Source organism: Tamandua tetradactyla, chromosome 9, assembly GCF_023851605.1.
Source record: "Tamandua tetradactyla isolate mTamTet1 chromosome 9, mTamTet1.pri, whole genome shotgun sequence".
Classification (NCBI taxonomy): Eukaryota; Metazoa; Chordata; class Mammalia; order Pilosa; family Myrmecophagidae; genus Tamandua; species Tamandua tetradactyla.
The window spans coordinates 9,790,454-9,817,528 of record NC_135335.1 but is presented as its reverse complement, the minus strand read 5'-3'; the positions used below and the strand labels follow the sequence as shown (position 1 = coordinate 9,817,528).

At 59.0% G+C, this 27,075-nt stretch overlaps 2 protein-coding genes across 3 annotated transcripts; both read right to left on the bottom strand.

Moving 5' to 3' along the window:
- Positions 1-777: 777 nt before the first annotated feature.
- Positions 778-14,180, bottom strand: RASGRP2 (RAS guanyl releasing protein 2). 2 transcript variants are annotated; one of them, XM_077115832.1, is made up of 17 exons: positions 14,143-14,180; positions 12,196-12,343; positions 11,424-11,526; positions 10,894-10,956; positions 10,399-10,530; positions 9,453-9,603; positions 9,106-9,279; positions 8,772-8,888; positions 7,486-7,767; positions 6,723-6,800; positions 6,359-6,481; positions 5,889-6,004; positions 2,807-2,948; positions 2,546-2,582; positions 1,994-2,164; positions 1,138-1,202; positions 778-975 (listed from the first exon to the last, which is right to left on the bottom strand). In XM_077115832.1, exons 2-16 carry the CDS (start codon positions 12,266-12,268, stop codon positions 1,144-1,146), a joined length of 1,821 nt encoding a protein of 606 aa, XP_076971947.1. In that variant the 5' UTR covers positions 12,269-12,343; positions 14,143-14,180; the 3' UTR covers positions 778-975; positions 1,138-1,143. The 2 variants fall into 2 exon arrangements, with proteins under 2 accessions (XP_076971947.1, XP_076971948.1); XM_077115833.1 differs by lacking the exon at positions 14,143-14,180 and adding an exon at positions 12,672-12,711.
- Positions 14,181-15,717: 1,537 nt separating this feature from the next.
- On the bottom strand, positions 15,718-26,392 carry PYGM (glycogen phosphorylase, muscle associated). The gene is made up of 20 exons (XM_077115831.1): positions 26,070-26,392; positions 24,905-25,006; positions 24,717-24,795; positions 24,537-24,640; positions 24,080-24,211; positions 22,807-22,918; positions 22,614-22,696; positions 22,188-22,331; positions 21,842-21,934; positions 21,598-21,744; positions 21,299-21,462; positions 20,708-20,822; positions 20,092-20,193; positions 19,598-19,745; positions 19,222-19,280; positions 18,952-19,093; positions 18,335-18,542; positions 16,486-16,620; positions 16,227-16,293; positions 15,718-16,119 (listed from the first exon to the last, which is right to left on the bottom strand). The coding sequence occupies exons 1-20, from the start codon at positions 26,310-26,312 to the stop codon at positions 15,970-15,972; spliced, it is 2,529 nt and encodes an 842-aa protein (XP_076971946.1). The 5' UTR covers positions 26,313-26,392; the 3' UTR covers positions 15,718-15,969.
- Positions 26,393-27,075: the final 683 nt, after the last annotated feature.

The following is a 27,075-nucleotide window of genomic DNA, read 5'->3' as shown; positions in this document are numbered from 1 at the left end:
CCCCAGTTTGGGGGGGTGGGGTTAGGGAGGTAGCTCCCATTCTCAGGATTGCTTTCTGAAGTCTCCTGAACCCAGGGTTGGCCAGGCTCAGTTTCAGGACCATCAGCCCACCCTCCCCACTTGGCTCAGTCTTAGAAGTGGTCATGGTAACACCCCCACCCCCACCCCCAAACCTCCATGCTGCAAGTCCTGGAGGGAAGACCTGGGTTGGGAGAGGCAGCGGAGGCTGAGCACAGGATCAATATGCATTTCCTCTGGAAGTCACTGTCCTTCCGGCTGGCAAGGAGGCTGCAGGCCCCGTAAGCGCAGCAACCCCCCAGCCCAGGGAGGCCCTTCCCCCTCCAGCCAGGACTCTGGGCCGCCCCTCTCCCTCCCATCCTCCCACGATTCTCTGCAGTGAGCTCGCCATTGTTGGAAGTGTTCAAGCAGGGGTTATAAAGCCACCTGTCAAGCAAGGGGATTTCAGCTGCAGGCTGTAGGGGAGTCAGAGATGTCCACTGGACCCAGCAATCCCGGGGTGCAAAAATACACTAATTTCAAATTTTACACCCTGAATGCCTTAAGATTCAAGACACACAGACAGAAACATATCCCACCCCCCAAGATAATTTTTTCCAACGCTTTCCGGTTCGTAGGTTCTAGTCCTCAAGATTCCAGACACATGAGATTCCAGACCTCCCAAGTTTCTCTGGCTATAAAATTCTAAATACCAAGATCTAGTCCCCTAGGGTTACAGCCCCCCAGGATTCTAAGTTTGGATGGTCCACGGGTAATTACACAGGCCTTTTTATTCCATCTGGAAAATACAAATATTCACAAGAGTCTGTACAACCTTAGGGATGACAGCCCTGGCCCTGTCATCAGCCGCATGCCACCCCCACCCCAACCCCAGCCTCCTGCCCAGCACCCCCAGGCTCCCTGCTCTGCTCCAAGTCTTTTCTCCAAGGCAGGCATGAGTCCTTGATCCAGTCACAGCTGGGAAGGAAAAAAAAAAAAAAGGTTATAAGGAAGACCCTCCCCAACAAAATAAGAGTCCCCCTGGCCTGGGACCTTTGGGTTGAACACCATTTTCCTGATGTCATTCCCCATCCCAGCTCTTTGGGGGGAGGCTGCAGAGCAGGTCATGGGAGGACTCACCATGCATTACAAGTGGATATCGAACACTCCATCCTCCACTGTCTGCACCTCCTCCTCTCTGATCTCTGTGGGGGAGGAGGTCAACAGAACGAACCCCTGGGTCTCTGTGACCTCAGTGGCCCTCCCTTCCCTGCTGACCACCCCCCTACCGAAGACATCGCACTCCATCCGGGAAACAGATCCATCCACCAAAAATCAATTCACTGAATGACCAAATGGCCCAATTTTTGAGGCTCTTTTTCTAAGTTTTAGTTCTGCCACAGCTTTTTTCCCAGCCACAGATTTATCAGGGCAGTTTGCTTAAATGTCGATTTTGTGTGGATTTCATATTTCAGACCCCAGCTCTTCTGGAAGGCTCGGTGCAAATGGTTTTATCTTTTCTATTTCTGAGGATTTATGCCAACCCAAACAGTCGTGGTCAACTGCCTTAGACTCCAGTTTAACATGGGCGTTCAGACTGTTCTCAGCAAAATAATCATTTGGCTAACTTTCATTCAGCAAGTTGACCTAAAACTACCAGAGACCCCAAGACAGTCACTTGGAGATTATCAGAGCAAGGACACTTTCCAGAGCAGCCTCCAGGGCAGTCAGAAGGGAAATGCAGACAATGGTTCGCATGACTCCTTTCCCAATCCTTTGTCAATCCCCCTAACAAAATAAGAGTCCAGTTGGGACCTTGAAGCCCCTTTTCATTTGACACATCTATAAGTAAGGCACCCTTACTTCTTCATTGCTCCACTAAAATAAGAGAAGGACAACCCCAGGATGGTTCTCATCCCAAATGAGTTAAAACATTGTCACAGCAGCCCTGCCTCTCTCCCTTCACAGGCCAGTACAGAATGAGATCCACTCTTACCTGGAGGCCGCGAGCCTCGCCTGCCAGGGCGGGGCAGGGAGAAGCTGAAGGCGCGATGGTGGGTGTGTGTGGGTGAGGGTGCAGATCCCTCCAGACTCACACTGTGTGCCCGGCGCCGGCACTCAACGGACAGGCGATCCTTGCACTGCTTGTGGCAGTTCACGCCACAGGCTGGGGGGGAGGCAGATGGGGAGCCCAGATAGGGGCCATTGGTCAGAACACCTTCTATCCCATTCTATAAACCTGCACCTCTCCCAGGTTCCTTTGGTCCTGAGCAGCTGCCCCACCAAAATAAGAGTTTTCCATATACTCTCTCCTGGCTATGCCCTCTCCAAAGTTCTGTGTTCCTGGGCAGCTGCCTCTCCAAAATAAAAGCCTCTTAAAGGCCATCCCCTACACATCAATCAGCATGCCTCCTCCACCCCGTCCAAGACCCTTCACTCGATGGTAATTGCCCCACCGAAATAAGAATCCCCCCAACCCCAATATGGTCACTTCCCACAAAAATCTTTCTGGTTCCTTCAGCCCAGCCACCCTGCCGTTCCAACTCACCTCGGCATTTGAGGCCTTGCTTGTAGATGCCCAGGATCTGAAATAGAGGAAGGGCGGTGCTGGGGGATAGGGATTTAGAGATGATGACTCTATCTCCTTCTGCTTAAAGGCAGGGACTGGAACTGATCCCCCTCTGGGCCTGAGGGCTGGGCTCAGGGTCAGCTGCACAGCAGCGAGCTGAAAGACGGAGACCGCAGGCAGGGTGGGAGGTGGGCAGGGCGGGGCCAAGGCTGGAGGGGCGGGGCACGGGCGGGGGCTCACCAGGGCCTTGCAGTGGCGGCAGGCGACAGGGCGTAGGGAGTTGCTCTCCTGGAAGTTGTGGACAAAGCCCATGCGGCCCCCGAGCACCGAACTGGAGCGCAGGAAGTAGGAGACCATCTCCTCCCTGCTGATGCAGCCGTCCCTGGGGTAGGGGGGGAGGGAAGTGGGGAGTACCTCAGCTCAGCAAATAAAAGGACCTCATAGATCCCTTGATTTAGGATCCCGATGCCGGGGGTGGAAAGAAAAAGCACTTAGATTTGGAGTTAGGCAGGTTTAGTAGCTGCCACTAACAAGTTGCGTCATCCTGGGCAAGTCACTTTCCCCCTTTTAAAAAAAAAGGGGGGGATAATAATTCCTGCCCGGCCCACTTCACAGAGTTGGTGAGAAAATAAAAGCGGGATGGGTGCATGGGTGGTTCCGTGGTAGAATGCTCGCCTCCCATGCGGGAGACTCGGGTTCGATTCCCCGACCGTGCACCCAAAACAAAAGAAAGGAGCTGTGCAACCTCCCATGGGAGTTACAGCCTCCATTTCCCAAAATGTGCTCTGGCGGAACATCCGTGGGGCACCCTGAGAATTAACAGCTTTCTGATGCGCTCTGGGACGCTCGGGAAGGTGGGTTGGGAAAAGCTGCACCCGCTTTGCTCCTGTGTCATCCTGCGGAAAAAATTACCTGTAATCCAGGATTTCCCTCTGAACCCTTTGGCCACCTATTAACATATTTTAAGGAGAGAGTGAGCCTGTGCTCTGGAGACAGGCAGGCCTCAGGGCTAATCCAGCTCTATTGCTTCCTGGTCCTGGGACCTGGAGCAGGTTACTTTCCCCCATTTCCTCATCTATAAACGGGGAGAATGGATGTTCCCACACCTCTCAGGGTTTGAGTGAGGCTTAAGTGAGATAATTCATGTGAAGCATTTACAGAAGTGCCACAGCCCCCAGGAGCTATTTGCAGCAGGGCTGGCCCTTGTTTGAAACTTCCACCTGTTATATTTGGGGTTCCATAATGTTATCCTGGTGGCCCCTCAAATCAGTGCAGCCTTGGAATGGTAATGTAAAAAATAAAACTATAAAAGTGTCGGAAAAGGTAGAGGATTTCTGTGAACTTGAGGGTATATCTCCCCATTACATAAATCTGAGAAATCATAAAGGAAAAGACTGACATGATGAGCATGCAAACAGCTTTTAAAATTTCATATATGGAAAAAGACCACATGAATGGCAGACTGGGCGGAAATATCTGCAAGTGCATTCAACAGGAAAGGGTTAATATCCATTACCAGTCATTCTAAAAATCAATGTGGAAAAGACAACCACCTGGTAGGATAATGAACAAAAAATACCAACAGGCAGTTAACCAGGGAAATATAAATGGCCAGTAAACACCTGGAAAGAGACCCTCCCTGCCCCCCCACAAACATTAAAGAAATGCAGATTTAACCAATTAGACTGACAAAATGTTGAAGCTTATTATAGCATCCTGTGTTGGCAAGGAAGCTGAGAAACAGGGCACTCCTACATTGCTGGTGCAGCCTTGGCTGAGGGCAGTTTGGCAGGCTCTCACTTCATTTAGGATGTGCATATTTTTTTATCCAATTAGGCCACTTCTAGGAATTTCTCCTACCGAAACACTGGCCCCAGTCCTTCGGTCCAAAGATGGCCACAGCAGCCCGGAGGCAAATAGCAAACAAATGGGAAAGCTCTACATGTCCATCAGCAGGAGAATGAATGGTTGGGTAAGTAATGGCCCAGCCACATGACAGGCTCGCAAACTGTTCTAAAGGATGAGGTGGATCCACGTGAATCAGCGTGGAAAGATGTTCATGATAAAGGGTTCATGGAAAGCAAAAATGGGAAAAGCAAGGCATGCAGTTCCATCGAGGAAATGATTAAAAAAAAAAAAATTCACTGCTACTTACACTTGGAAATGCTGGCTAAAATACATCAAAAACTGTTTGAAATGCACAAGCGAGTTTGCAAGAAAGAAATGGTTCCAGAAACAAAGAAGGAGCTTCAAGATGAAGACGGGGCCTGGCATTGCAAGTTGCTGGGCTCCGTGGTAAGCCAGGCGTGGGGTTTTGAGAATCAACCAGGGAGGTGCGAGCTGAGGTTAAAACCCTCAAAGGTCTCAAAGAGCGCTGCACCCCCACTGCAAGGATGGTCTAGCAAAAAACCCACCCACCAGCCCAGAAAGACCACACAGGGACACCTCAGACATGGCCCCGGGAAGAAAAACAAAGCAACTACAGCAAAAAGCCAAGGGCAAAATCGGATTTATATCATAATCCTGTTTGTCCATGATACAGACACCAAGCCAACAAAATCTCTATCAATTTGCACATGCACAGAAAAAAAAAAAAGACTATTACCAAACCACTGACACTAACTATGCTGATAGTTGCACTCTCTGCCTGTGAGAAAAACCAGGAAGGAACTTCCACTTCTTACTTTGCATGCTTCGTTCACTATAAATTTATTTTACTACCTGGTTTTCTTTTTACTGTGGACTTGTAATTTGGGGGAAAAAACAAAAAAACTTTGAAATGCTGGTAACATGAAAGAAAAAAAGTCCACCTGGATGGACTGTGAGTTTTGATCAGGGTTTTTTTTTTTTGGTATTTTTCAGCAAATCAGGGGCACGGGCTTGGTTACAGAGTCATGTTGAGCCTACTTCAAAGAACCAACTGTTTTTCCAAATTGTCAGCATGTGAATTGTTGACAAGCAAGTGGGCGTTGCTAATTCCTGGCCCTTCTTATCTATTCATTAAAACAGGAGCGCCACTTTTTGCAACTAGGAGTTCCACAAATAAAGCAGTGTTTTTATGGCACTAACCCCCAGGTCTTTATAAAGTTCAGGCAGAGTACCCCCCTCATCTGTCTGAATGACTGAGATGACTCTATACCTCCACAGATGCCTACCCCCCCACCAAAATAAGAGCCCCTCCCCATATCGGTAGCTTCCTTGGCCAAGATCCTTTGGTTCAATGGCCTCATCTTGCACATGAGGAAACTGAAGCCCTAGGGGGAAGTGAGCTGAGCTGCCTTGACCTCTCCCCCAGTTCCCCCAGCCCTCCAGGCCTCCTCACTGGTTCTGGTCGAGGTCCCCAAAGGCGATGAGGTAAGGGAAGTTCCCACGGATGATTTGGAACTCTTCCTGCGAGATGTGGCCGTCCCCATCGACATCAAAGTTCCGGAACACAGACTGGGGGACAGGAGGGGATAGGAACAGGGAGAAGACAAGGAACATTAGGCCCTGCCACTTCCCACACTCCCAGTCCGCATCATTTCTGGGGCTCCCAGAAATGTGAGAGCCTGTCTGTCTCCCCTGTCAACTCCTTTTCCCACAACCCCCACCCCAACCCTGCCCATCGGCAGCTCAGCTTGACGGCTATGCCTGTGCCTTCTGGAGACAGCAATAGCCCCTTGAATGGGGCACTCGCGGTGAGCCCCAGAAGCAGTAGTCCGGCAAATGCTGCCTTTACTGACCATGGACGGCTTCCGCCAGCTGACTTCACCCCTCGTCCCTCAGGTGGTGGCTGATACCACCGAGTCTCACCTCCACCATCTTTTCGATGTGCTCCACCACGAGGGCCTGGTCCAGCTTGGGCTTGGCAGCAGAGGTCCACTCCTCCAGCACTGGGGGCCGGGGAGGTGGGGTGCAGCTTGTGGGGCTGGTTGGCTGTAGGAATGGTCAGATCTGGGGTTAGCGCCAGGGTGGAGGGGGCCCAGGGGAACAGAGAGGGGAACCCCTGGGGGAGAAAGGAACTCGCCCAAGTTTACCGCCCCACACCCACCCCAGGCCTCAGTGTCCCCATCTGTCCAATAAGCAGGCTGAGGTCACTTCTTAGAACTTTTCCTGTCCTTTCCTCCTGGGATTCTTGCACCAAATGGAAAAGTGGGGTGCCCCCAGAACCCCTCACCGAGGACTTGGAACGTGGCTCCCGCTGCAGGGACAGCTGGTACAGCTCATCTTCCGTCTGATATTGATCCAGAGACACCTGGGACACACAGGGCTGAGCTCACCCTTCAGGCCCCACTGCTCACAGGTGCCCGCTGCCCAGAGATTAGAGCCACAGGTCTGCCTGGAGGCCACAGCTGAGCTCACACCCAGCACCTACAAGCCAGCAAGCACCATGGCTGGGCCCCAAACCCAAACACAAGCCACTGCCAAGATCTCAGATAAGAATGCAAGGCCAGAATCCAGCCTAGAGCTCTGACATTCACCCCCCAACCTAGCACCCAAGCCAGCATCCGAAATCCAGCTCAGAGCCTAAAAGCAGCCAAGAATTGACACCCCATCTTAAAAACCTAAGCTGCAGTTTACTGCCTAGAACCTCGTCCAGATCTAGAGGAGAAGCCAACTCCCACCTTAGACACTCAAATAGAATCTGAGGCCAACCCAAAACCTGGCTCGGAGCCCAGGGCCACATCTAAAAGTCACCCTGGCACCCAGAATCTAGAATGCGGCCCTAACCTTGAATGCCACCCACAGCCAGGAACTCAACCCCAGGACCCAGCCCAAAATCCACGTGCCCACCTAGAGGTCAGACCTCGGTCCATGGCCCCACCCAGATCCTGGAACCCATCTCAGAGTTCAGCCCAAGCCCATTGGGTTCTCCAAGCCTACAGCCTCGGAGAAACCCAGCCCCGGGTGTGGCTGGTGCCCGGCCCCCAGGGCCTCACCGTGAGCAGGCTCAGCAGGTCGGGGTTGGCCTGCACTGGTGGCCGCAGGCTGGTCACCATGGCCAGCTCCTCCAGGATGCTGAAGAGCTGCTTCATCTTGGCGCCGTTGAGCTGGGTCCGGGCAGGGTCCAGCCAGTCAGGCAGTGCCAGCTGCAGGGCCACCAGGTCCTTGAGGTGGACACCCAGGATGGGGAAGCGGAAGCCCACGCAGGCTGCCAGCCGGCGCCGGTAGTTGCCATAGTTGCCCGTGGCCGTCACCAGTTCGGTCAGACCTTCCCAGAGCTGGGCGGGCAGCAGGCAGAGAGGGTCACACACATGCACACGTGCACACAAGGCCACCAGCTCAACCACCCCCAGCCCCAGAAATGTGGGAGAGGTCAAGGAGCCAGGGTCAGGCCAGGGTGAAAGGTCTAAATCCTCCCTGACTGCCCCAACACCAACTCCTGGAGGTCAGAGTTCAGAGGCCAGGGACTCAAAAGCAACACCCACTTCCGAATGCCACACCTGTACGTCAGGCCTGGGCACAGATTATCATCAACATTTAACAGAAGAAGAAACCGAGGGTCAGGGAGGCACGGCGGCACAAGACAATGAGCTACACTGTTTTAGCAAAAACTGTTGAACGTCCCACGTGTCCAATAACAGGAAAGATACATACATTGGGGTACAAAGTTACAATTGAGACAGCAACAAAACAAAATGCAGGAGTCTCACAACTAGGCAGAATGAAAGAAGCGAGAAATAAAATAACGTATACAACATGACTCCATCTATAGAGAGTTCAAAGACAGGCCACAAAAAAAGCCTATATTGTTTTGGATGGTAAAGCTAAGAAAAGAAGTAAAAAAATGGCAAGGTCAGTGGCATCAGCAGGACCACGACAATGGGTACCACAGGACGGGGAGTTATGCAGTAAGGTGCTGGATGCTTCTGGGGGCTGAAGTTTCTACTTTTTGACCTGAGCGGTAGTTACACAGGCATTTCTTTAACATTTTTCTTGAAACCACACGCATATTTTATATCCTCTTCTACATGTGTGTTATATCATCCAATATATTAGAAATGTAAAGGGAGGAGAAAACACAAGCTTTGGAATCAAGCAGACCTGCGAGTCCCCACTCCACCGCTTTCACTGTATGACCTGGAAAAAGCATTTAACCTTTCCAAGCCTCAGTTCCTTCATTTGTCAAACGAGGGGGCTAGGGCCCGACCCTAAGTGCAGAAGCTGTGCCCAGGTCCCAAGAAGGCTGCTCCCCTGGCCCCTCCTGCTTCCCACTCCTAGGTACCTTGACAGTCTCAGGGCTCACGTGGCCGTGGGTTTCCTTGAGGCGGGAAATGGAGCTGTGGCTCAGGCCTCCAACCACTGCCATCAGCGTGTTGAAGTTCTGCAGCTGCAGAAGCTTCTGGGTGGGAGCAAATGGGGAGGGAGAGGGGGAAGCTGTGAGTCACTGGTACCGGCCCAGACATTGGCCCAATCTTTTGGAAAAGTAGGACCTGGGTTAGTGGAAATGAGGGATTAGTGGAAAGGAGGGGTTCAGCTGGAACTGGCCGGGGGTGGGGGGGACCCCGGGCCCATCCATGACTACTGGGGAGGTTGGGGCCATAGGGAGGGGCCAGCACCTCTGCCACATGGACGAAGTGGGTGATGACCAGCGCCCGCTGCGGGGCCGTGGGTTTGCTGAGGATCATAAGCTGCACCCACTGGGAGACGCTGTTGAAGAGGGAGATGAAACGCTCCAGGACGGGGTTATCCACGGTGCAGCCGTGAGTCACAAAACTGTGATAGTCCTGGAACTGGGCGGCGGGGGGGGGGGAGAGGGCAGGAGCGACCTCAGCACCCCTTGCCGCCGGTCTCTCCCGTGAACCGATGGCCTCTCTCTCTCCCTGTCCTGGCCCACCCCACAGCCTGGCTGGAACCCACTGCCCGGATCACAGCCAACCCCCGACGGCAGGTCCCAGGGCCACACCAGGATCTTGCAGAAGGAGCGGTACTCCAGGTAGGTGAGATGCTCCGCCAGCTCCATGGGTTCCAGATGGTCAAACAACAGGGACATCTTTCGCTTTTTCTGTGCCACGGGGTTCCGCTGGGTCACCTGCCGCTTCCACTTGTAGGTGGGGCTGGGGGGGAGGTAGGTGGGCAGGGGTCATCAGCCCTTTGCTGGGGCTCCCCCACGCCCCGTGGCCCCACACTCACACCGATGCGCCAGCGATGCGCCACCGAGCGCCTGCCTACACAATGTCCTCGGCACCGAGGTCCCCACTCCCAGCCACGCCTCCTATCCGCCCCTCGCCACGCACACCACACGTGTATGGACAACGTACTCTGTGCCAGGCACTGTGCTAGATGCTGGGGACACAGAGCGTCTGTGTCCTGCCCTCGAGGAGCTCACAGTCTACTGGGGGAGACAGACACAGAAACAAACGATCACAAAACAGCGTGCCACGGGGACAGAGGGCTTCGGTGCAGGCGTCTGCACAAAGTGCCAAGAGAGGACAGAGGCAGGGATGACACACTCTGCCTGGAAGAGCCCCGAGCCCCACAGAGCCCAGAGACTTCACATTTGTACTGAGTCATGAGAAGATGGAGAAGGAGGTGTGGGGAACAGGTGGAGGGAGCACATGGTGGGGGAAATGGAGAGACCGGGAAATGGATCCCTGTGGCTGTATTTTACGAGATGCATGGGATGGGAGGCGGACTTGGGAGATGAGACAAGGAAGCCGAGGTGACAAAGGGCTTTGACTGCCCAGCTGAGGTGTTTTGAAGGCGATAGGGAGCCACAGAAGGCTTTTTTGAGCAAGAGAGTGACATGATTCTCATTCATTCAGTTCAACAAACATTTATTAAGCGCACATGATGGAGGACACCGAGTGCCACCCGCCTGCCCTCCAACCCGCCACGCTCCCCCCACGCACACGCTCTCGATGTCGATGAGGCTGCTGTGCCGTCGGTTCCCTTCTTGGTCTAACAGAGCCTTCAGCTCCTTGATCTGCTCAGCCAGCTCCGGGTTCAAATCAAACTCCGCTGGGAACGCCGAGATCCAGTACCTGGGGGAGGGGCAAAGTCACCCAGGGCGGCCCTTCCCCCGCCTTCCCGGAGTGAGCTGCCTAGGACGCTAATTGGGATTGTAGTGGTGCCCCAAAGAGAGAAGGGGAACCTGCCATGTATCAAACTGTGGTACCCCCACCCCAGCTCTGTGTTCCTCCAAGTTTGTAGCAGCTCCTTGAGACACCTCCCCCCCAGTGGACAGATAAGAAACCCAAGGCAGGGGCAAGGTGACCAGGGCCAGATTCAAACCCACACGGGTCAATTTCCAGAACAATGCTCCTTCCAGTCCTCCAGGCCAACTGGAAACTGAAGCTGGAGAAGGTAGCAGCAGGAGGGGACAGGGCCCCAGGAGAAAGACTCACCTCACCAGGTGGCACGTTTTCACCTGCAGTGAGCTGGAGTTGTCCTTCCGAGATTGTTGGTAGGTGAAGGAGAGTTAAGGAAAACGAGGAGAGGATGGAGGCCAACACTAAAAAGCGAGCTGGTGAGGTGGGGAGGGAGGCTGAGGGTGGGAGGATGCTGCGGGATTCCGTAAGCCGCGCGCGGGGCGGGGCGTGGGTTCTGGGATGCTGAGAGCAAGGCCCGGGCTTTGGGGGGGCGGGAGGGAGGGACAGGTCGGAGGCGGGGTCTGGGCGGGACCCACACTCTCGGGAGAATAAGAAGGCCTGGGTTGGAGAGTGAGTGAGTCGGGGGGCGGGGCCTGAGTCGTGAGGGGCGGAGCCTAGACCCCAGAGGCCAACTGGAGCGAAGCCCGAATTCTGGGATACAGGAGGGGCCTCACTCTCGGGAGGAGAGAGCTCAGTCCCGGTCCGGGCTGGGCAGCGGGGCTCGTTCCGGGGGCTCGTTCCGGGATGCGGACCCCAGACACCCCGGCCAGGCCCGCGAAGGATATATTTGGAGCAGCTTGGCGGCCAGCTGGGAGGAGGGGATGTACCAGGGGTGCATCATAAGGAACATGCGCACCAGCTGCGGGTCCCGCACTTTCCCGGAGTCATCTAACTCCCAGGGGTCAAAGAGAAGACGGCTGACCCTTGATCCCACAGCTGTGGTCCCCAAGCCCTGACTCTCCCCCAGCCCGCTCGGCCACAGGCCCCTCCGGCCGCACACCTGACCCTGCCCACCCACCTCTGGCTTTCCCAGAACCCCGCAGCCAGGTAGCAGAGTAGAAAGAAAAGGTGGGGTGGCAGTGGGGGAGGGCATGGCCCGAGGGGCTGGGGGAGGGGAGCGTCGTCGGTCCGGAGGGGAACCAGCTGGGGCGGAAGGAGTCTGGGTTCCCCCGGGGTCAAGAATCCAGAGGTCACTTCCTGAGTGCTGGGGGGAAGGGGCACCCCTTCACCAGATAAGCCAGCCCCCATCAGCCGGAAACAGCTCCCAGGCCGGAGATGGCGAGTTCCTCCGGATTGCCCCAGGAGACAGATAATGTCCCTCATGTGTCACAGTCTGGGGACCCCGGCCCTCCCTTCACTGAGGCGCCGGCTTGGGCACACTGAGGGAATGAAACGCTGATTCTGTCTGCAGCGTGCGGATCTCGCTGCCCCGTGACACTGAGGAGGCTCCCGCCTGGGGTCCGGAGTTGGATGGGTCCCGCTCAGGGAGCTGCGCTTTTGGGAGACGGGCGCCAGGGTTCGGGCTCGGGGCTGGGTGTGCCCTCCCGTGCCACTCACCGAAGGCTTCGATGCAGCCGCGGAGCAGCTCCTCCACCGTGCAGCCCTTGTCCAGGTCCAGGGTGCCCGCCATGGCCGCGGGTGCGAGCGGGCTGGGCCCGAGCTGCGCTCCGGGAAATCTCCGACGGGGCGGGCTCGCCCCGGACCCCTGTCCCGGGAGAGGCAGAGCGCGAGTCTGCGGAGGCGCGGGCCGGGGGAGCTGCCCGCGGGGCAGGAACGGGGCGGGGCGGGCACGCCCCCTGCTGGGCAGGGGCGGAGTCATCGCCCGCGGCCACTCCCGGGGTTAACCGGTCCGGCCCGCGATGGTGCAACCCGCCCGTTGGGAAACGGACCCGCCGAGAGGCTTCCGGCCCTCCCTCGGAGTCTCTGGAGAGCCGACGGGGTCCCCGGGGATGGGACGAGCCGGGGCTGCCAGCACCACCCCCACCCCGCCCCGCGCAGGCCCTCCTCTCCTCGCGCCCTCTCCCCGGAGGCACCTGCAGCACCCCGCGGCTTCGGCTCGGCGCCCCTCCCGTTTCCCTTCCTCCACAGCCTCCCTTCCCCCGCAGGGTTATTTTGGGAACCCGAAGCCTGAGGGGACCTCGGAGGAATTTCTCCCTGGGATGGGAGGGGGGAGGAGAGAACCCAGGCGTCCTGCCCACATCGCCCCCTTCCGGGCGCCCGGGAAGTTCGAGGCGGGGCTGGCGCGGCCCCCCGGGGCCTGCCCTTGGGGAGGCCGGCTGGAGCTCAGAGAGGAACATTCCTGGGGCAGGGGGCGGGGGGGGGGGGGGAACGGGTGGCAAGCCCGCTGCAGCCGGGAGGCGTCAGCGGGAAGCCTGAGCCTGGGAACCGCGAGGTCCCTGGCCACCTCCTCCTGGAAGGCCCCAGGGATCCCAACTCGGCCCTCCCAATCGGTGAAGTCCCTCCCCAGCCTCGGCTCCGGACTCCCGGGCCTCCACCCTGCAAGGTCCAACCAACGGTGAAGCAATTAGGCCGGCCACAGAGCGGGTTTCCCCATAGGGGGCGCTAGCGCCTCGGGGGAGGTAAATTCGTGTCTGACACCACCAGCTACTCCAGTGATTCCAATGACTGGGTCCCCTTGGGGCGGACACTCATTCCATACGTGAGAAACGGACCCATGAACACGGACCCACACTGGGGTGTGCAAGACGCCCTCTCACACACCCAGGGCGCAGGCACTCGCCTCCCATCCTCCCGCTCCCACATGCAATGGCCCACCCATCTTCCGCGCACACCTGCGCCGAGGAACCCTAGGACGCACAAACCCAGCTCATCTACCCCAGAAGGCAAGCCCGAGGCAGGGGCCGGCTCCGAGCCAGGCCAGCCTCGGGTCGCGCGGCCGCAGCGGCGCCGACATCCGCACACGTGTGCCCGCACGCTAGCCAATGCATCCACACGCATGTACACTCTCCCACACACAGGCACACCCCCCCGTGGGTGCGGCACACGCCCATTCCACCTCCCCCTCCCTCCGCGGTCCAGGGCCGTTCTGTCGCCCCCACCCCTGGCCCGGGCAGAACCTAGCACGATAGAGAGCTCTCCCGCCCCCTCCACACACGCCCCCAGGCTGGTCAGGGGTGCGCCTCCATGGAGTTCTCGGGCACACTTTTCCTGGGGGCTATCCGGAGTTGTCCCCGCTGGGCTCTGCCCCTTCCTTTCGGTGTGACCTTGAGAGTCACTTGGCCTCTTAGAGCCTCAATTTTTCTCATCTGTCAAATGGGGGGGGGGGGGTGTTCCCGCAGGGAGACCCGGCTGAGACGTGGCTGGGAAGAGCAGGGTGCGCGGCAGAGGCCCCCGGTTCTCTCGGCAGCTCCCACCTACACCCGACCCCGCCACAGACACCCCGCCCACCCACCACCCCCAGCCCGCCTGCACCGCCTCGGGGTGCCCGGAGGGACCCAGCCCTCCTCCGCCCCGCTTCCCGCCCGCACTCGCTGGCGCACTCACTCTCGGGTCCCGCGACACGGAGCCCGCACCCGGCCCGGCCGATCTCGGTGCGCCCCCGCCCACCGGCCTCGCTGCGGCTGCGGCTGCGGCTCCCGCGCGCTCTCCGCGCGGCTGCCCCGCTCCCCTCCGCCCCGCCCCCGCGCCGCGGCCGCCCCCTCCCCTCCCCGCCCTCCCGCCCCAGCGCGGGGCTCCGCACCGCCGGCTGCGCCTCCCACTCCGGGGGCTCCCTCTAGCCGGGCACGCGGCGGTCCCTGCGGCAGCTTAACCCCTCCCCTGCCGCGACGCCCGGGAGGCCTGGGCCGCAGGCGGGGGCTGCGCCACTGGCTGCGCCCTGGGTGGGCGAGCCGAGGTCAGGTCGCGCGGGACGTGGAGAGGGGGGTGCTAAACCCAGAGCCTCCTCCCCCCACCCCAGACGCCCCCCGCCCTGCTTAGGTCTCGGGCGGAGGAAGCGGGGAGGGGCAGGAAGCGGACTGCGGTGGGGAAGGGGCGCCCCGCCCAGCCCCCGGCCCCGGTTCCTGTTTTCGCGACAAACGGTTCCCACGGGGCTAACCCGGCCGCGGGCCGGGCGACTTCCTGCGGGCAGCAGGGGGCATAAGCCTGGTGGCGGTCGAGGGCGAGGGGCGGCGGGTCCTGGTTGGAGTCGGGGGGAAGGGCTAGGATAAGATGGGAGCATTTTAGCGAGAGGGGCTTCAGCGGGCGGGGGGGCCTCCAGTTCACGCAGAAGGAAAAGGGACCCCAGAAGCCTGGCTCCCCAGGGGCCAAGGGGGACGCACAGCTGCAGGCGGCGGGTGGGTTCTCCGCTTGGAGGCTGGGTGCCTACATGCCTGGCCCCCTGCAGGGCGGAACCTGGGAGGGGCAGCCGCAGGCGGTTAGGGTCCCCAGAAACCGAGCCTAGGGGAGCCGGTAACAGTTTCCGGCTGTTTGGGCTCAAACACACCGAAACCACGGCCCCAAATCTCTCTTCCGAAGCTTGCCCTTCCCCGCCTCGCGCCCAGGGTGTAGGGACGTCCCCCACATTTCAATTTCAATAATGCGAGGCCTGGAAGCAGGCCCTTTCTGGCCCTCAGTGTCCCCTGGGGCGTGGGAAGAGACACTGGCCTAGCCCAGTTGGTCTCAGGGCGTCCCCCACTCTCACACCCCCGACTTTCAATCGAGCATAGCCACCTGCTGAGAGACCCTTAAAAGCCGCAGTGGGCGGGGATAAGGGCGGAGCCGAGAAGGCACCAAGCATTCGCAGGCTCCTCCCCCTCCTGGGTCCCGCCCCCGACGGCGTGGAACCTCGGTTGCCGGGGAGGCTTCAGCCGCAGGCGGGGCTCCCAGTCCCGGTGGGCGTCACCCTGGTGCACGCCCCGCCCCCGGCAGGCCCGTCCGGCCGCTGACCTAGTATGGACACAGCCCCGAGAAGAGAAGCGTGGAGGATCCCCGCCCCCACGGGCCATCCTCACCCGCCTCCGAGGGGACGCACCTGGGGCGGGGTGCGGTGGGGGGAGGGTGGGGGCGGTGAGGGTAACCGGGTGATTGCGCAGCTGCCGCTGTGCCCGCCAAGAGCTAAAAATATTTCCCAACAAAGAGAAGTAAGAAGGCTTCCCAAAGCGAATCATTTTATTGGGGAATGGGTGTCCTTGGTCAGACCCCATAAATAGGTAGGGGAGCAGGGAGCAGTGTCCAGTCCCGGACACTGGAATCTCGAGGCTGGGGAGAATTGGGGGTTCCAGGAGGGAGCCTAGAGCTCTAACTCCCGTAGACCCACCCTCTGGATGAGAGATGAGGGCTGGCCCAAGGGATTACAGACAGTCTCCGGACCCATTTGGGGTCTGGTGTGGAAGCTCAGATGGCCTCGTTCGGGGCTGACAGGCGCTGGCGGGAGGGCTCTACACCCCAGATGTCCCGGGCATACTGGGCGATGGTGCGGTCGCTGGAGAATTTGCCCGATGTGGCTATGTTCCGGATCACCATCCGCGTCCACTCGCGTGGGTTCTACAGACACAAAAGGGAGCTCTGGGTCCACCCAGGGACGGGATCTCCAGCCTCACCCCAGCCAGGGTTGCTAGAGCCCTGCCCCACCCAGGCCTTGGGCTCCTCACCTTGTACAAGGCACTGACTTTCTCCTGGCATTTAATGTAGTCTTCATAATCTGCAAAAACTTTAAACCTGGAAGGGAATGGAGAGGCAGGAAGTCCAGTGAGGAGGACAAGGGCTAAACCCTTGCTGTCCTAGTGGACAGCTGGGGACCTGGACAGTGGGGCTGCTGCCCAGGAACCCTAACCAGCCTGTCTATCTGACTTGAGCCTGGGTCAGCCCCGCCCGCACCCCCAGTGCAGCCCCTGGCCAGGCCCGGCTCACCGGTCGTGGTGCATGAGCATGTTGACAATGTCCTTGAACAGGTCAGGCTGCTTGGGGGAGAAGAAGCCGCTGCTCAGCTGCTCGATGATCTGCCGAAGCTCAGGAATGCGGTCATAATACTCCTGGGCGTTGTACCTGAGTGGGGGCAGAGCTGGCGTCAGCAGCCTGGAAAGGGGGACCTGGATGCCCATCCAGAGAAAACTGGGGGAGTCCCAAGCTTCAGGGTCAGAACCCAGGCCCTGCCTCCTGCTGGACTCCCTGAAGCTGTCACACCCCTTCTGGAGGTCCTTCCCTGACCTTCCTTGCACCCCTGCCTCCCTCGGCTTGGCTCGGCTTGTCACCCGCCCCACCCCATTTGGTGGACAATGAAGCAGAGGCCTGGAGGGGTGGAGACAAGGCACCAAAGCAAGTGCTTTTCTCCCCTCCATTCTCGCAAACCCTCCATAAATGGCTTTTGTCCCTCATTATACCAAGGCCAGCCCTGCCCTCCTCTTAGGGCTCCAGGAGGAGCCAACACATTTGACATCTCTGGATGTCCAAAAGAGCTCATTGCTGGCACCAGCTTTCCACACAGTTTTTTGTCTTTTTTTTTGGCATGGGCAGGCACCGGGAATTGAACCCAGGTATCTGGCATGGCAGGCGAGAACTCTGCCTGCTGAGCCACCATGGCCCCTTTTTTTTTTAATTGTGAAATATAACATAGATACAAAAAAGCAATAAATTTTCCACCCAATTCTGCTTTCTGAGACATCAACCCACCTCTCTGTCACGCCAGTTCGAAACCTCCCCAAGGCCAGTCTTGTCTCTTTCCATTTCATCCACACACATGCACACACACGCTTGCAACCAGACCTCAAGGCCTCCTCTTTCACTGAATTTCTTTAGGTTCCACCCCCATCACCCCTGGGCCAGGCACTGTGCCCCCCGACTCTCCCCTGCATTATGTTGTCAACCTCTCCCCAGGATCCCCACCTCCACCTTGGCCCCTGCAATCCAGCCTCCATCCTGCAGCCCAAATTATTCTCTTAAGGAAATAATCACAAAGGTGGACAAAGATGTGAAAGGTTGCTTATTACTGTGATAATATTTCACTCTAAGAAATAGAGAAAACACCCTGAATGGCACTCATATGGAACTGGTTCGATAAGTTATGGCATGTCCACAGGAGGGAACATTATATAAACATTGAAAGTATATCTGAAGACTGATTAATGACATAGGAAATGCCTCTCCAAAGTTAAATATCAGGGTTCAAAATTATACAATTATTAAAAGACATATATATATAAACACACATAGCAAAAAGGTCTCTAGCTTTATACCGGGGTGATAGGGTCATAGTTATATTATTCTTTGTGGTTTGTAAAATTGTTCCTATCAATGAGCATGTATTACTTCTATGATTAAAAATTCCAATTTTAAAACAAATTTTTTAGAAACTTTACTGCCAGGAAAATGTCTCCTCTGAAGAAAAGCATTTCAGACGATAGGCACAATTGTAACTACCGTTACACATATTTCCCTTTTTGCAATGGCTGCCAGGGAGCCAAGAATTTCATTTTACATCCACTTCCAGAAGCAATGTTATCTCTTAGGGTTGATATTTTTTCTTCCTTTTCTTTCAGTTCTGCGTAATTTCCTTTTTCCCTTGACCTTATTTTGTGAGCTGCCTCGAAACCACTCCAGTTCCCTCATGGCCACAGCTAAAATACACCCGTGCAACCTGGGCACATCTCCTCATGCCCCCACCCCACCCCAAGCCCTGCCCTCTAGCAGGCACCCCATGGAGTCTCCTGCACCCCGTGGAGACTCCTGCCCGTGGACCCTGAACTTTGCACCGCCAACATACCCTTTCTGATCAAGCTTTTCCACGTCCTCCACCCTCATGCCAAAGATGAAGAAGTTCTCCTCGCCCGCCTCTTCTGCCATCTCCACGTTGGCCCCGTCCATGGTGCCAATGGTCAGAGCCCCGTTGAGCATGAACTTCATGTTGCCAGTGCCCGAGGCCTCGGTGCCCGCAGTGGAGATCTGCTCAGACAGGTCGGCAGCCGGGATCACTGGGGGAGGGGGCAAGAGCAGGGAGTCAAGATCAGGGCAGGGAAGAGTCGCCCCCCCCCCCCACCAGCTGGGACCTGGGGGCTGTTAAGGTGGTCCTCTGCATACCAGAGTCAGAGGCCTTTCCTTGCACCCCAACCCTGCTATCTTCACCAACCCTGCCTCCCGTGGACTCTTGAATATCTGGGATCCCACCTGGACTCCCCTCTCCTGCATTGGTGGTGTGACTTGAGAGGAACCCACAAAGCCCCTCTCCCCTATAACTTCACTTTGTTCTGCCTATAATTCCACCATTAGAGGGACACTCTCCAGTCTTGCCCTCCCTAGAGGTGAGTAGTACCTCTTCCTGGGAACTAACTAACTAACTAACTAACTGGAGTCTCCCCAGGGCCCCTGTTGGCAGCACCCCACCTTTTTCAGCCAGCGAGACTCGGTAGTTCTCCAGGAAGATCACACGGAGGCGGTCTCCCACCACCGGGTCATGGTTGACCACATCCCCGATGGCTGTGATGAGTTTGATGATCATCTTGGCCATGTGGTACCCAGGGGCAGCCTGTGGGGACACAGGCCGGGCTCAGCTTCAGAGCCCTGACCCCCCACCCCACATCCCACAACCCAGCCAGGCTGGCCTCCACCCAGACCCCCAAAACCAAAGCTCTGGTCTGACTCCCAGCCTCTCACCTTCCCTCCAATCATTACGGTTCGGGGCACAAAAAACTGATTGGGTTCCTTCTTGATGCCTGGGGAGAAAAGGGTGTGTGGGGGGGGAGGTGGGGGTGGGCGGGGTGAAGTGGGCCAGCTTTGCCCTCTGGGCCCCGGACAGCCTTCACCCAGCCGAGATCCAGGCCGGACTCAGGTAACGACTTGCTCCGTGACCTGAGATCTGTTGCTTTCCCCATCTTCTCTTGGCCTCAGTTTGCCCATCTGTACAATGGGGATAATTCCACATCCCAACAGTTGTCACGAGACCAAGGGAGATATTGATTAAGAGGCATATCATATGCTGGGAGGTACTGGAGGAAAGGACAGAGGGTCAGGGTGAGTCCCTGCCACTCACGGTTGTATAGGGTGATGACGTGGAGGCAGTTGAGGAGTTGGCGTTTATATTCATGAATCCGCTTCACCTGGATATCGAAGAGTGAGTTGGGGTTGATGTGGACTTTGTATTCCTTCTCGAGGTAGGCAGAGAACTTCAACTTGTTTTCCTGGAGGGAGGGAAGTGGGGAGGGCTCACCAACAGGCCTCAGCCTCAGGAAATCCCACTTCTCTCCGTCCACCCAAGCCCAGAGGGGCAAATGGCAAGAGGCTCATTGGCCTCCTTCCTCCACTCCTGCCCCAGAGCAGACATGGCTAGTCAATGTCAACTCTCCTCCAGTGAGTTCAGAGGACGCCTTCCAACCATGGACTCCAGGCAACTTCCACCAATGGCCTGGGGTTGGCAGGAAGAACAGGTGAGCTCTATTTGCCATCCCTGACCCAGCATCCCGGGCCCACCAGCTCTCCCCACACTCCAGCCCCAGTATCGGTGTCCCAAATTGCAACCCTCCCCACCTGCTTCACTTTGGCCACATCCCGGATAAAGGCTTCATCATCCACGTAGGAGAGCAGTTTGCGCAGCTGGTCCAGATCGGAAATGTATTCCTCCCCGATGCGCTGTGGGAAGATGGCTCTCTCAGTCAAGCCCTTCCTCCCTCATTCTCGGGCAGCCAGGCCCCTCCACCCAGCAGACCATGGTGGACCCCCTCCCAGCACCTCCCTCCCTCGCTGGCCTCCGAGTGGGGCATGACTTATGCCCCTCTGTCTTCCTCTCCTCCAACTCAGAGCTCTGACGGCTGACCCTACTTGACCCCAGCTGGCCTTCCCTGCCCCCCTTCCCTAAGGCTGGCAATGACCTTGAGCCTCCTTGGCCAGCTCTCTGTTCCTTTCCCATCTCACCTCAGATGTGTGAACCCCACCAGCCGAGCTTCAGAGCCAGGGTCCCCACTGCTCATAGGGGACCGTCGTGGAAATGAGAAATGGTGCCCCTTCCTCTGGCAGGCACAAGGCTTGGGGATGCAGGGCAGGCTGGGTTTCAGCCCTCAGCCGGCACCTTGTTCAGTGAACAACCTACACCACCATACCCTACTGACCTGGCTCAACCCCAGCTGGCCAGACCGTGACCTCTCACCTCAGCAATGACCTCGGCCAGTCCTGGGTTACACAGAACCAGCCAGCGCCGCGGGGTTATGCCATTGGTCTTGTTCTGGAACTTATAAGGCTCCAGCTCGTAGAAGTCCTTGAAGCTGCAGGATGGGGTTGGGAAAGGGTCACCAGTCAGCAGGGGAGGTGAGGGGGAGCCCTAACCTGCTTTCTTCTTGAAAGGGGCCTGGAGGAGGGCAAACGGGGAAGATGGGTGGGTGCAGGACTGTGCTGGGCGGGTACTAAGGTGCTTGTACTGGTGATACTGGGGGGGGGGGCCGGCCAACTGGAGGAGACCAGGAAACTCAATTAGGGCGGTGAGGGGGCGGGGCCTAGTGGGGGGGCAGGGCCTGGAGACCAGCGGGAGGGCGGGGAGTGGCGGGAGGGCGGGGCCTGGAGGAGGCCTGGAGACTGGCTGGGGGCGGGGCCTATGGGAAGGGCGGGGCCTAGTGGCGGCCTGGAGACGGGCGGGAAGGCGGGGCCTGGGCACCGGCAGGGGCGGGGCCTGTCGGGGGCGGAGCCTGGTGGCGGCCTGGAGACTGGCGGGAGGGCGGGGCCTGACAGGAAGGGCGGCTCTCACATGGTCTTTTTGAGGATCTCGGAGTGGATGCGAGCCACGCCATTGACAGCGTGCGAGCCAGCGATGCAAAGGTGTGCCATGTTGATGCGCTTCACCGCGCCCTCTTCCACCAGCGACATGCGCCGGAGCCGGTCTATGTCCCCTGGGAACGTGGCCGCCACCCTCTGTCCGGGAAAAGCCAGAGCTAGGACTGACCAGGGCTTCCAGCCCCGGCCCTGCTGGACCCCCCCACCCCGGCTCTCCTTCCACCCCTCACTCCCAGGCCCGGCAGCAGCGCCCCTTCCCTCGCCCCCACGCACGTTGAGGAAGCGCTGGTTGATCTCATAGATGATCTGGAGGTGCCGCGGCAGCAGCGTCTCCAGGAGGTGGACGGGCCACCGCTCCAGGGCCTCGGGCAGCACGGTGTGGTTGGTGTAAGCGCACGTCTTCACGGTCACTTCCCATGCCTGGCAGACACGGGGAGTCAGGCCGCCCCGCCAGCCGGTGCCCCAAGGCTCTCCCCACCTCTGGGGGGCCAGGGGTGGCCAGGGTCCCGAAGCTCACCTTGTCCCATTCCAGCTTTTCCAGGTCCACCAGAATCCTCATCAGCTCGGGGATGGCCAAGGAGGGGTGGGTGTCGTTGAGCTGGATGGCCACCTGGGGGGTGGGGGTGGTGGTCAGCTTTGGGCTGACCCCTGGACACGGTCCCTGGCCCCTTCAGAGCCATCCCCCACCCCCAAAGGGCCTGGCAGGGTTAGGGACTGAAATGCTGAGTCCCACATGCACACCCGGCCCCAGCTTTCGCCTCCCCACCTCTCCCAGGGAGACAGGAGTCCCGCTGCAGGGCAGGCTGAGGCTGGGGGAGACGCGATGGGAAGCAGAGGGCGGCCCTCCCCTCCCGGCCTGGCACCTTGTCCGGGAACGCATCGAAGCTGGTGCGCACGGGGTCCCGGCAGCCGAACTTGGAGGACTTGAAGCGGCGGATGATATCCTGTAGGGTGGCGGCCACTACGAAATACTCCTGCTTCAGCCGCAGCTCCTTGCCCTCGAAGAACTGGGGAGAGTGCCAGGCAGGTGGAGTCAAAGCAGTAAGGGAGGCATGGAAACAGCTGCCAAGGGCGTGGCCGGGGGGACACTGCCCGCCCCAACCAGGGCCTCTGAGCCCAAGAACTGTGGAGGGGGGAGCAGTGGCAGGAGAGGGGCAGACAAAGACCAAGGGGATTTGTGGGTGGCGCCAGGAACAGTCCCCACCAGTGGGCCCGGCCACGGGGAAACGTCCCTCCCCGGCTCTCCCTGGGACTCAGGCTTCTGGCCCCCAGCCCGGGGGGTGACGCACGTTGTCATTGGGGTACAGGACCCGGGAGATGTTCTCGGCCAGGTTTCGGTCCAGCACAGCCTGAATGTAGCCGCCGATGTTGACTGAGGGTCGAGAGTGGGGACGGGGTCAGGCCGGGGCTGACCGTGGGTTTGGGGTGGGGGTGGGGGGGCGGGCAAGGGGCTGCCGACCCCGGGGTGGGGGCAGCACTCACAGTCCTTGAGGTTAAAGTCGTTGGGAGCCTTGGCAGACCAGAGGCGCATGGTGTTGACAATGTTGTTGCGGTAGCCGGGCACGGGGGTGTCGTAGGGCATGGCCAGGACCATCTGCAGGGTCACACGTGGTCAGGAGCTGGAGGGGGTCCCCCTCGTCCTGAAGGCCGGAACTCGAGGCTCTGTCCCTGCACCTGCCATCTCCCAACCTCGGCTTCTGGTCCCAAATCGGGCATTGATTGCTAAGAGAGGACACCCCCTACTCCTCGCCCCTGCCTCGCAGCGGGGCTGGGAGAAGTAGGGGAGGAGTGGACAGGGCTGGGCTGATCCTCCCGGCCAGGTGGATACTCAGAGCAGGACTGGGGGCCTCTGGGGCCAGGCTGAAGTTAGAGGTCAAGTCCATCCAAGGGGCTTACGCCTGGCTGACCACAGGGCTAATTAGCGGTGACTAATGTGGGCTCCACAATCAGCAACCATCAATAACTGCTGCCAACAGCCGACTACTTCCATGAGGTCCAGGGATCCCCCTGAAGGGACATGGCCCTCCCTGCCAACCCGAGTAGAGTGGAGGCTGCAGCACCCCACCAGGCTGGCAGAGCAGGGCGGGGCCAGGTGTCAGACCCTCTGGCCAGAACGACTGTGCCAGGCTGCCACGTGCACTTGGCATGTCCTGCCAGCAGCCCCTGCTGGACTTTAGCCTGGATGACGGGCGAACCGATGGCCGATTCTGAAGGCCTAGAGGTTTCTCCAGCCCAGCTGGAGGCAAGTGACCTGTAGCCACAGCGGAAATGACTGAACTTGGATACGGGCACCTGGTGTGGCTTTGGGCTCCCTCCACCTAGCTATGTGTCCTTGAACAAGTGGATTTCCCTCTCAAGGCTTCAGTTTTCTCCCCTCTTCCCCTTTCTGGACTGTTGCTTTGCTTCTTGTCAACCCCCCAGTTAGGATGTGCAGGAGAGAGAAGTCATCTTCTGTGACTCTTGTTGGGGTTGGGGAGGAGACAGGTCAGGGGGGCAGCCCTGGTGGGCTCTCCCAAGCTCTGCACTTGGCCTGGCTGCCTTGGGATGCTGTCTCCAGCCTCTCTGAGCTCCAGCTGTGTGACCTTGAGGAAGTTACTTAGCCTCTCTGAGCCTCAGTATCCTCAGTTGTAAAAAAAGGGATGATTGCACCAGGGCTGTATCCCTTTGTCTCCCTGTTTCCTGCTTCTTCTGGGAACCACCTCCTCTCCCCACCCCCCACCTGCCACCTCTCCCCCACCCCCTGGCCGCTCCTCACCTGCGTGTCTACCCACTTGGCCCCCTGGTTGGTTTGTTCCACCCGGCCGTAGAAATGCACAGGCAGCATGAACTCGGGACGGGCCTTCTCCCAGGGGTTGCCATAGCGAAGCCAGTCATCGGCTTCCTCCATCTGCATCCAAAGCAGGTCCAGGGAGAAAGGACGGCAGGGTCAGAGCCGGGAACTCACAGCAGCAGACCAGTGGGAAGACTCGGGGGAGAGGGGGCAGGTCTGGTGGGATATCAGTGGGAGCTGGTGGGTATGTGTGTGTGGTGGGGGGCTGTCTGAACAGCCCACAGGTGTGCTCTGCCTGCTGCAGGTATTTCCAGCTCTCTTTGGGCAGGGGGGAAGGGGCAAGGATGCTTTCCACTGCAGATCAGTCTGGAGATGGGTGGCCAAGTGGGGGTCCCTTCCATCATGGGGACCCCCCCCAAGATCAGGGCCCAAGGCTGCTCACCTGCCACCCCCCGCAGATCTTCTGGTTAAAAATCCCAAACTCATAGCGGATCCCATAGCCATAGGCAGCCAGGCCCAGTGTTGCCATAGAGTCCAGAAAGCAGGCTAGCAGGTGAGCAGGGAAAGGGTGTCAAGAAGGGACCCAGCACGGCTCCCTGCCCCCTGCAACCCTGTCACGTACCTGCCAGCCGGCCCAGGCCCCCATTGCCCAACCCTGCATCCTCCTCGATTTCCTCCAGCTCCTCCATGTCCAGGCCCAGCTAGAGAAGGATGGGGGTGGGGGTGGGGGTGGGGACAGGTGACAATCGGAGCTGAACCCTTGCAGCCGCACCCCCCGCCGAAGGCTCGTCCCTCCACCCACACACACACCTGGTAAGTGGCCTCATCGCAGGCATTCTCCAAGGCGAGGTTCACCATGGTGTTTTGTAGCGTCCGGCCCATGTAGAATTCCAGGGACAGATAGTAGATCCTCTATCCCCGGGAATGTGGTCAGGGGAAGGGTTAGGGCCATCCAGCAACATCCAGACATCTCGAACCTCCTGCCCCACTCCCAGCCCCCAACATGTCCCATCCGGGTCCCCAGAGTGTCTCCCCCGTCGGAGGCACCGTCTCGGGCAATGGGGGCCCAACAGGTAAGGTCCTGTCCCGGCTGACTTTAAGACAAGTCAACGTGTCCTTTCTGTGCCTCAGTTTCCTTACCTGGAACATGGGGCTGGCTGTGCCTACCTGGGGATTGTGGTAGGGGCTAAAGGGAGCATGGGTGCAAAGAGCTTGGGCACCTCTTCCCAGCCACCCGCTGCCTCGTGCCTCCCAACAGCCCCTCCTGGGATCCAGGGCATAGAGAATCGGAGCCCGGAGACATGGGCTCAAGGTCACGCTATGACTCAGGGCTACTCTCTGGTACCTCCTGGTCATGCAGGCAAACCCCGATCCCCAAGCCTCACTCCCAAGGAGGGGATGGGGAGGCTGCAGGGTCCAGGATGCAGGTAGCCTGGTCTCCTGGGTTCCTCGGAGCCCTCCCTGCCCCACCTGCCTGCCCCTCCCCCACCAGGGTATTGGGTTGCTGACATTTACCAGTGACCCCACCAGACACTCGATCCCTGCTGCCCAGCTGCCCCGGCCCCACCCTGCCCGCTGCCCCAGCAGATGCATGCACATGTGCAACGACACGTCCGTCCCCTCGGGATCCACCCCAGCCACTGGGGTCTTCCTGCCCCACCCCCACCCCCCCTCAGCCACCCCTCTGGCCCCCTCCGAGCGGGCGCTGGGTGGGCCTCTGCAGCCAGCCCACCTGAACTGAGTCCCTTGCCCAGGCCCTGCCCCTCCCCCTGGGGCCGTGTTCCAGCACCCGTTGCACCTGGCACCCCGGGGACTCCTTCCAATGCCAGGAACCTGGAGTGACCTTTTATTTTGCCACAGAAAACCCTGACCCGGGAAGGGGCTGCCGCTCAGGGTGGGTGGGGAGGGGAGCCCCTTCTCCCCGCCCCCTGCCCCCTCCCCCTCCCCGGGGGTGGGGGGGGTGCCCAGGCAGCACCTTGGGGTCCTTCTCGTAGTAGTGCTGCTGCGTGCGGATCCAGCGGCCCACCAGGTGGTCGCGCACGGTGTGGGCCAGCGCGAAGTAGTAGTCCCGGGGGGTGGCCACATTGCGGTCCTTGACCAGCGTGAAGTGCAGATGCCGGTTGAAGTTCTTTTTCAGCTCTGCCACGTTCTCCACGCCGGCCAGGCCCCGCACGCTGATCTGCTTTCTCTTCTCCTGGTCTGACAGGGGCCGGGACATGGCTGCGGGAGGACGGACTGACAGGGGACAGGCGGGCCGGGGAGTGGAGGGGCCCAGCCACCAGGGGGGTTTTAAAGCCGAACCCTGGGCAGTGTGGCCCACCCCACCCCCACCCCCACAGGAGGAGGGTCTTGGCCTGGCAGCTCAGGAGCTATTTTGGGTGTGAGGGGAGGAGGGGAGTGGGGGGCGGGGGCCTGGCTTGTTCACAGCCCTGCCCTGACCCACCTCCTCCGGGCCGCACACACTGGGGGACCCTTCCCCGTTGGCACTGCTGAAAAGTGGGAGAGCCACATTCCTGGATGATAGGTAAAGGGAGGGAAGGGATTGGGGGGGCGCTCCTTAGGGTCGGCCTAAGGGAGTGTTGGGAGGGGCAGGAGGAAGCTTCCAGGGCGGCCCCACACCCCGGAACAGGACACTGGGCCCGGCGCTAGTTGCATTGGGGAGTGAGGACGCTGCCTGTGTGGCAGGAGGGGCCCGGACCCCAGCTGCAGGTTTAGGGCCCAGGACAGGAATATCCATGCGGACCCAAGGTGAGCGAGAGAAGGGGAGCCCGGGCTTCTAGGAGGTGCCACGGGGGGAGGGTGCCTGAGGCAGGGCCACTGCCCCCTCCCCACCCCCACCAAAACTGAGCCACTCTGAGCTCTCCCTGTTGCTGTCCCTCAAAGAGCTCTGAAGTGACCTTTAGAGAAGGAAGGTCGGATTACAGGCCCGCTTTGGCTGACACACCCCCACCCCCAGCCTCGAGCAGGGGCTCCTGGGAACT

Coding starts and splice junctions, on each gene's coding strand:
- RASGRP2 (XM_077115832.1), bottom strand. CDS start 12,268: ATGGCGGGCACCCTGGACCTGGACAAGGGCTGCACGGTGGAGGAGCTG. Junction 11,527..12,195: donor CGGCTGCATCGAAGCCTTCG/GTGAGTGGCACG, acceptor CCTGGGAGTTAG/ATGACTCCGGGAAAGTGCGG. Junction 6,005..6,358: donor ACATCGAAAAGATGGTGGAG/GTGAGACTCGGT, acceptor CCTGTCCCCCAG/TCTGTGTTCCGGAACTTTGA.
- PYGM (XM_077115831.1), bottom strand. CDS start 26,312: ATGTCCCGGCCCCTGTCAGACCAGGAGAAGAGAAAGCAGATCAGCGTG. Junction 22,332..22,613: donor TCCTGTACCCCAATGACAAC/GTGCGTCACCCC, acceptor CACTCTCCCCAG/TTCTTCGAGGGCAAGGAGCT. Junction 19,746..20,091: donor ATGTGGCCAAAGTGAAGCAG/GTGGGGAGGGTT, acceptor CCCTCCCTCCAG/GAAAACAAGTTGAAGTTCTC.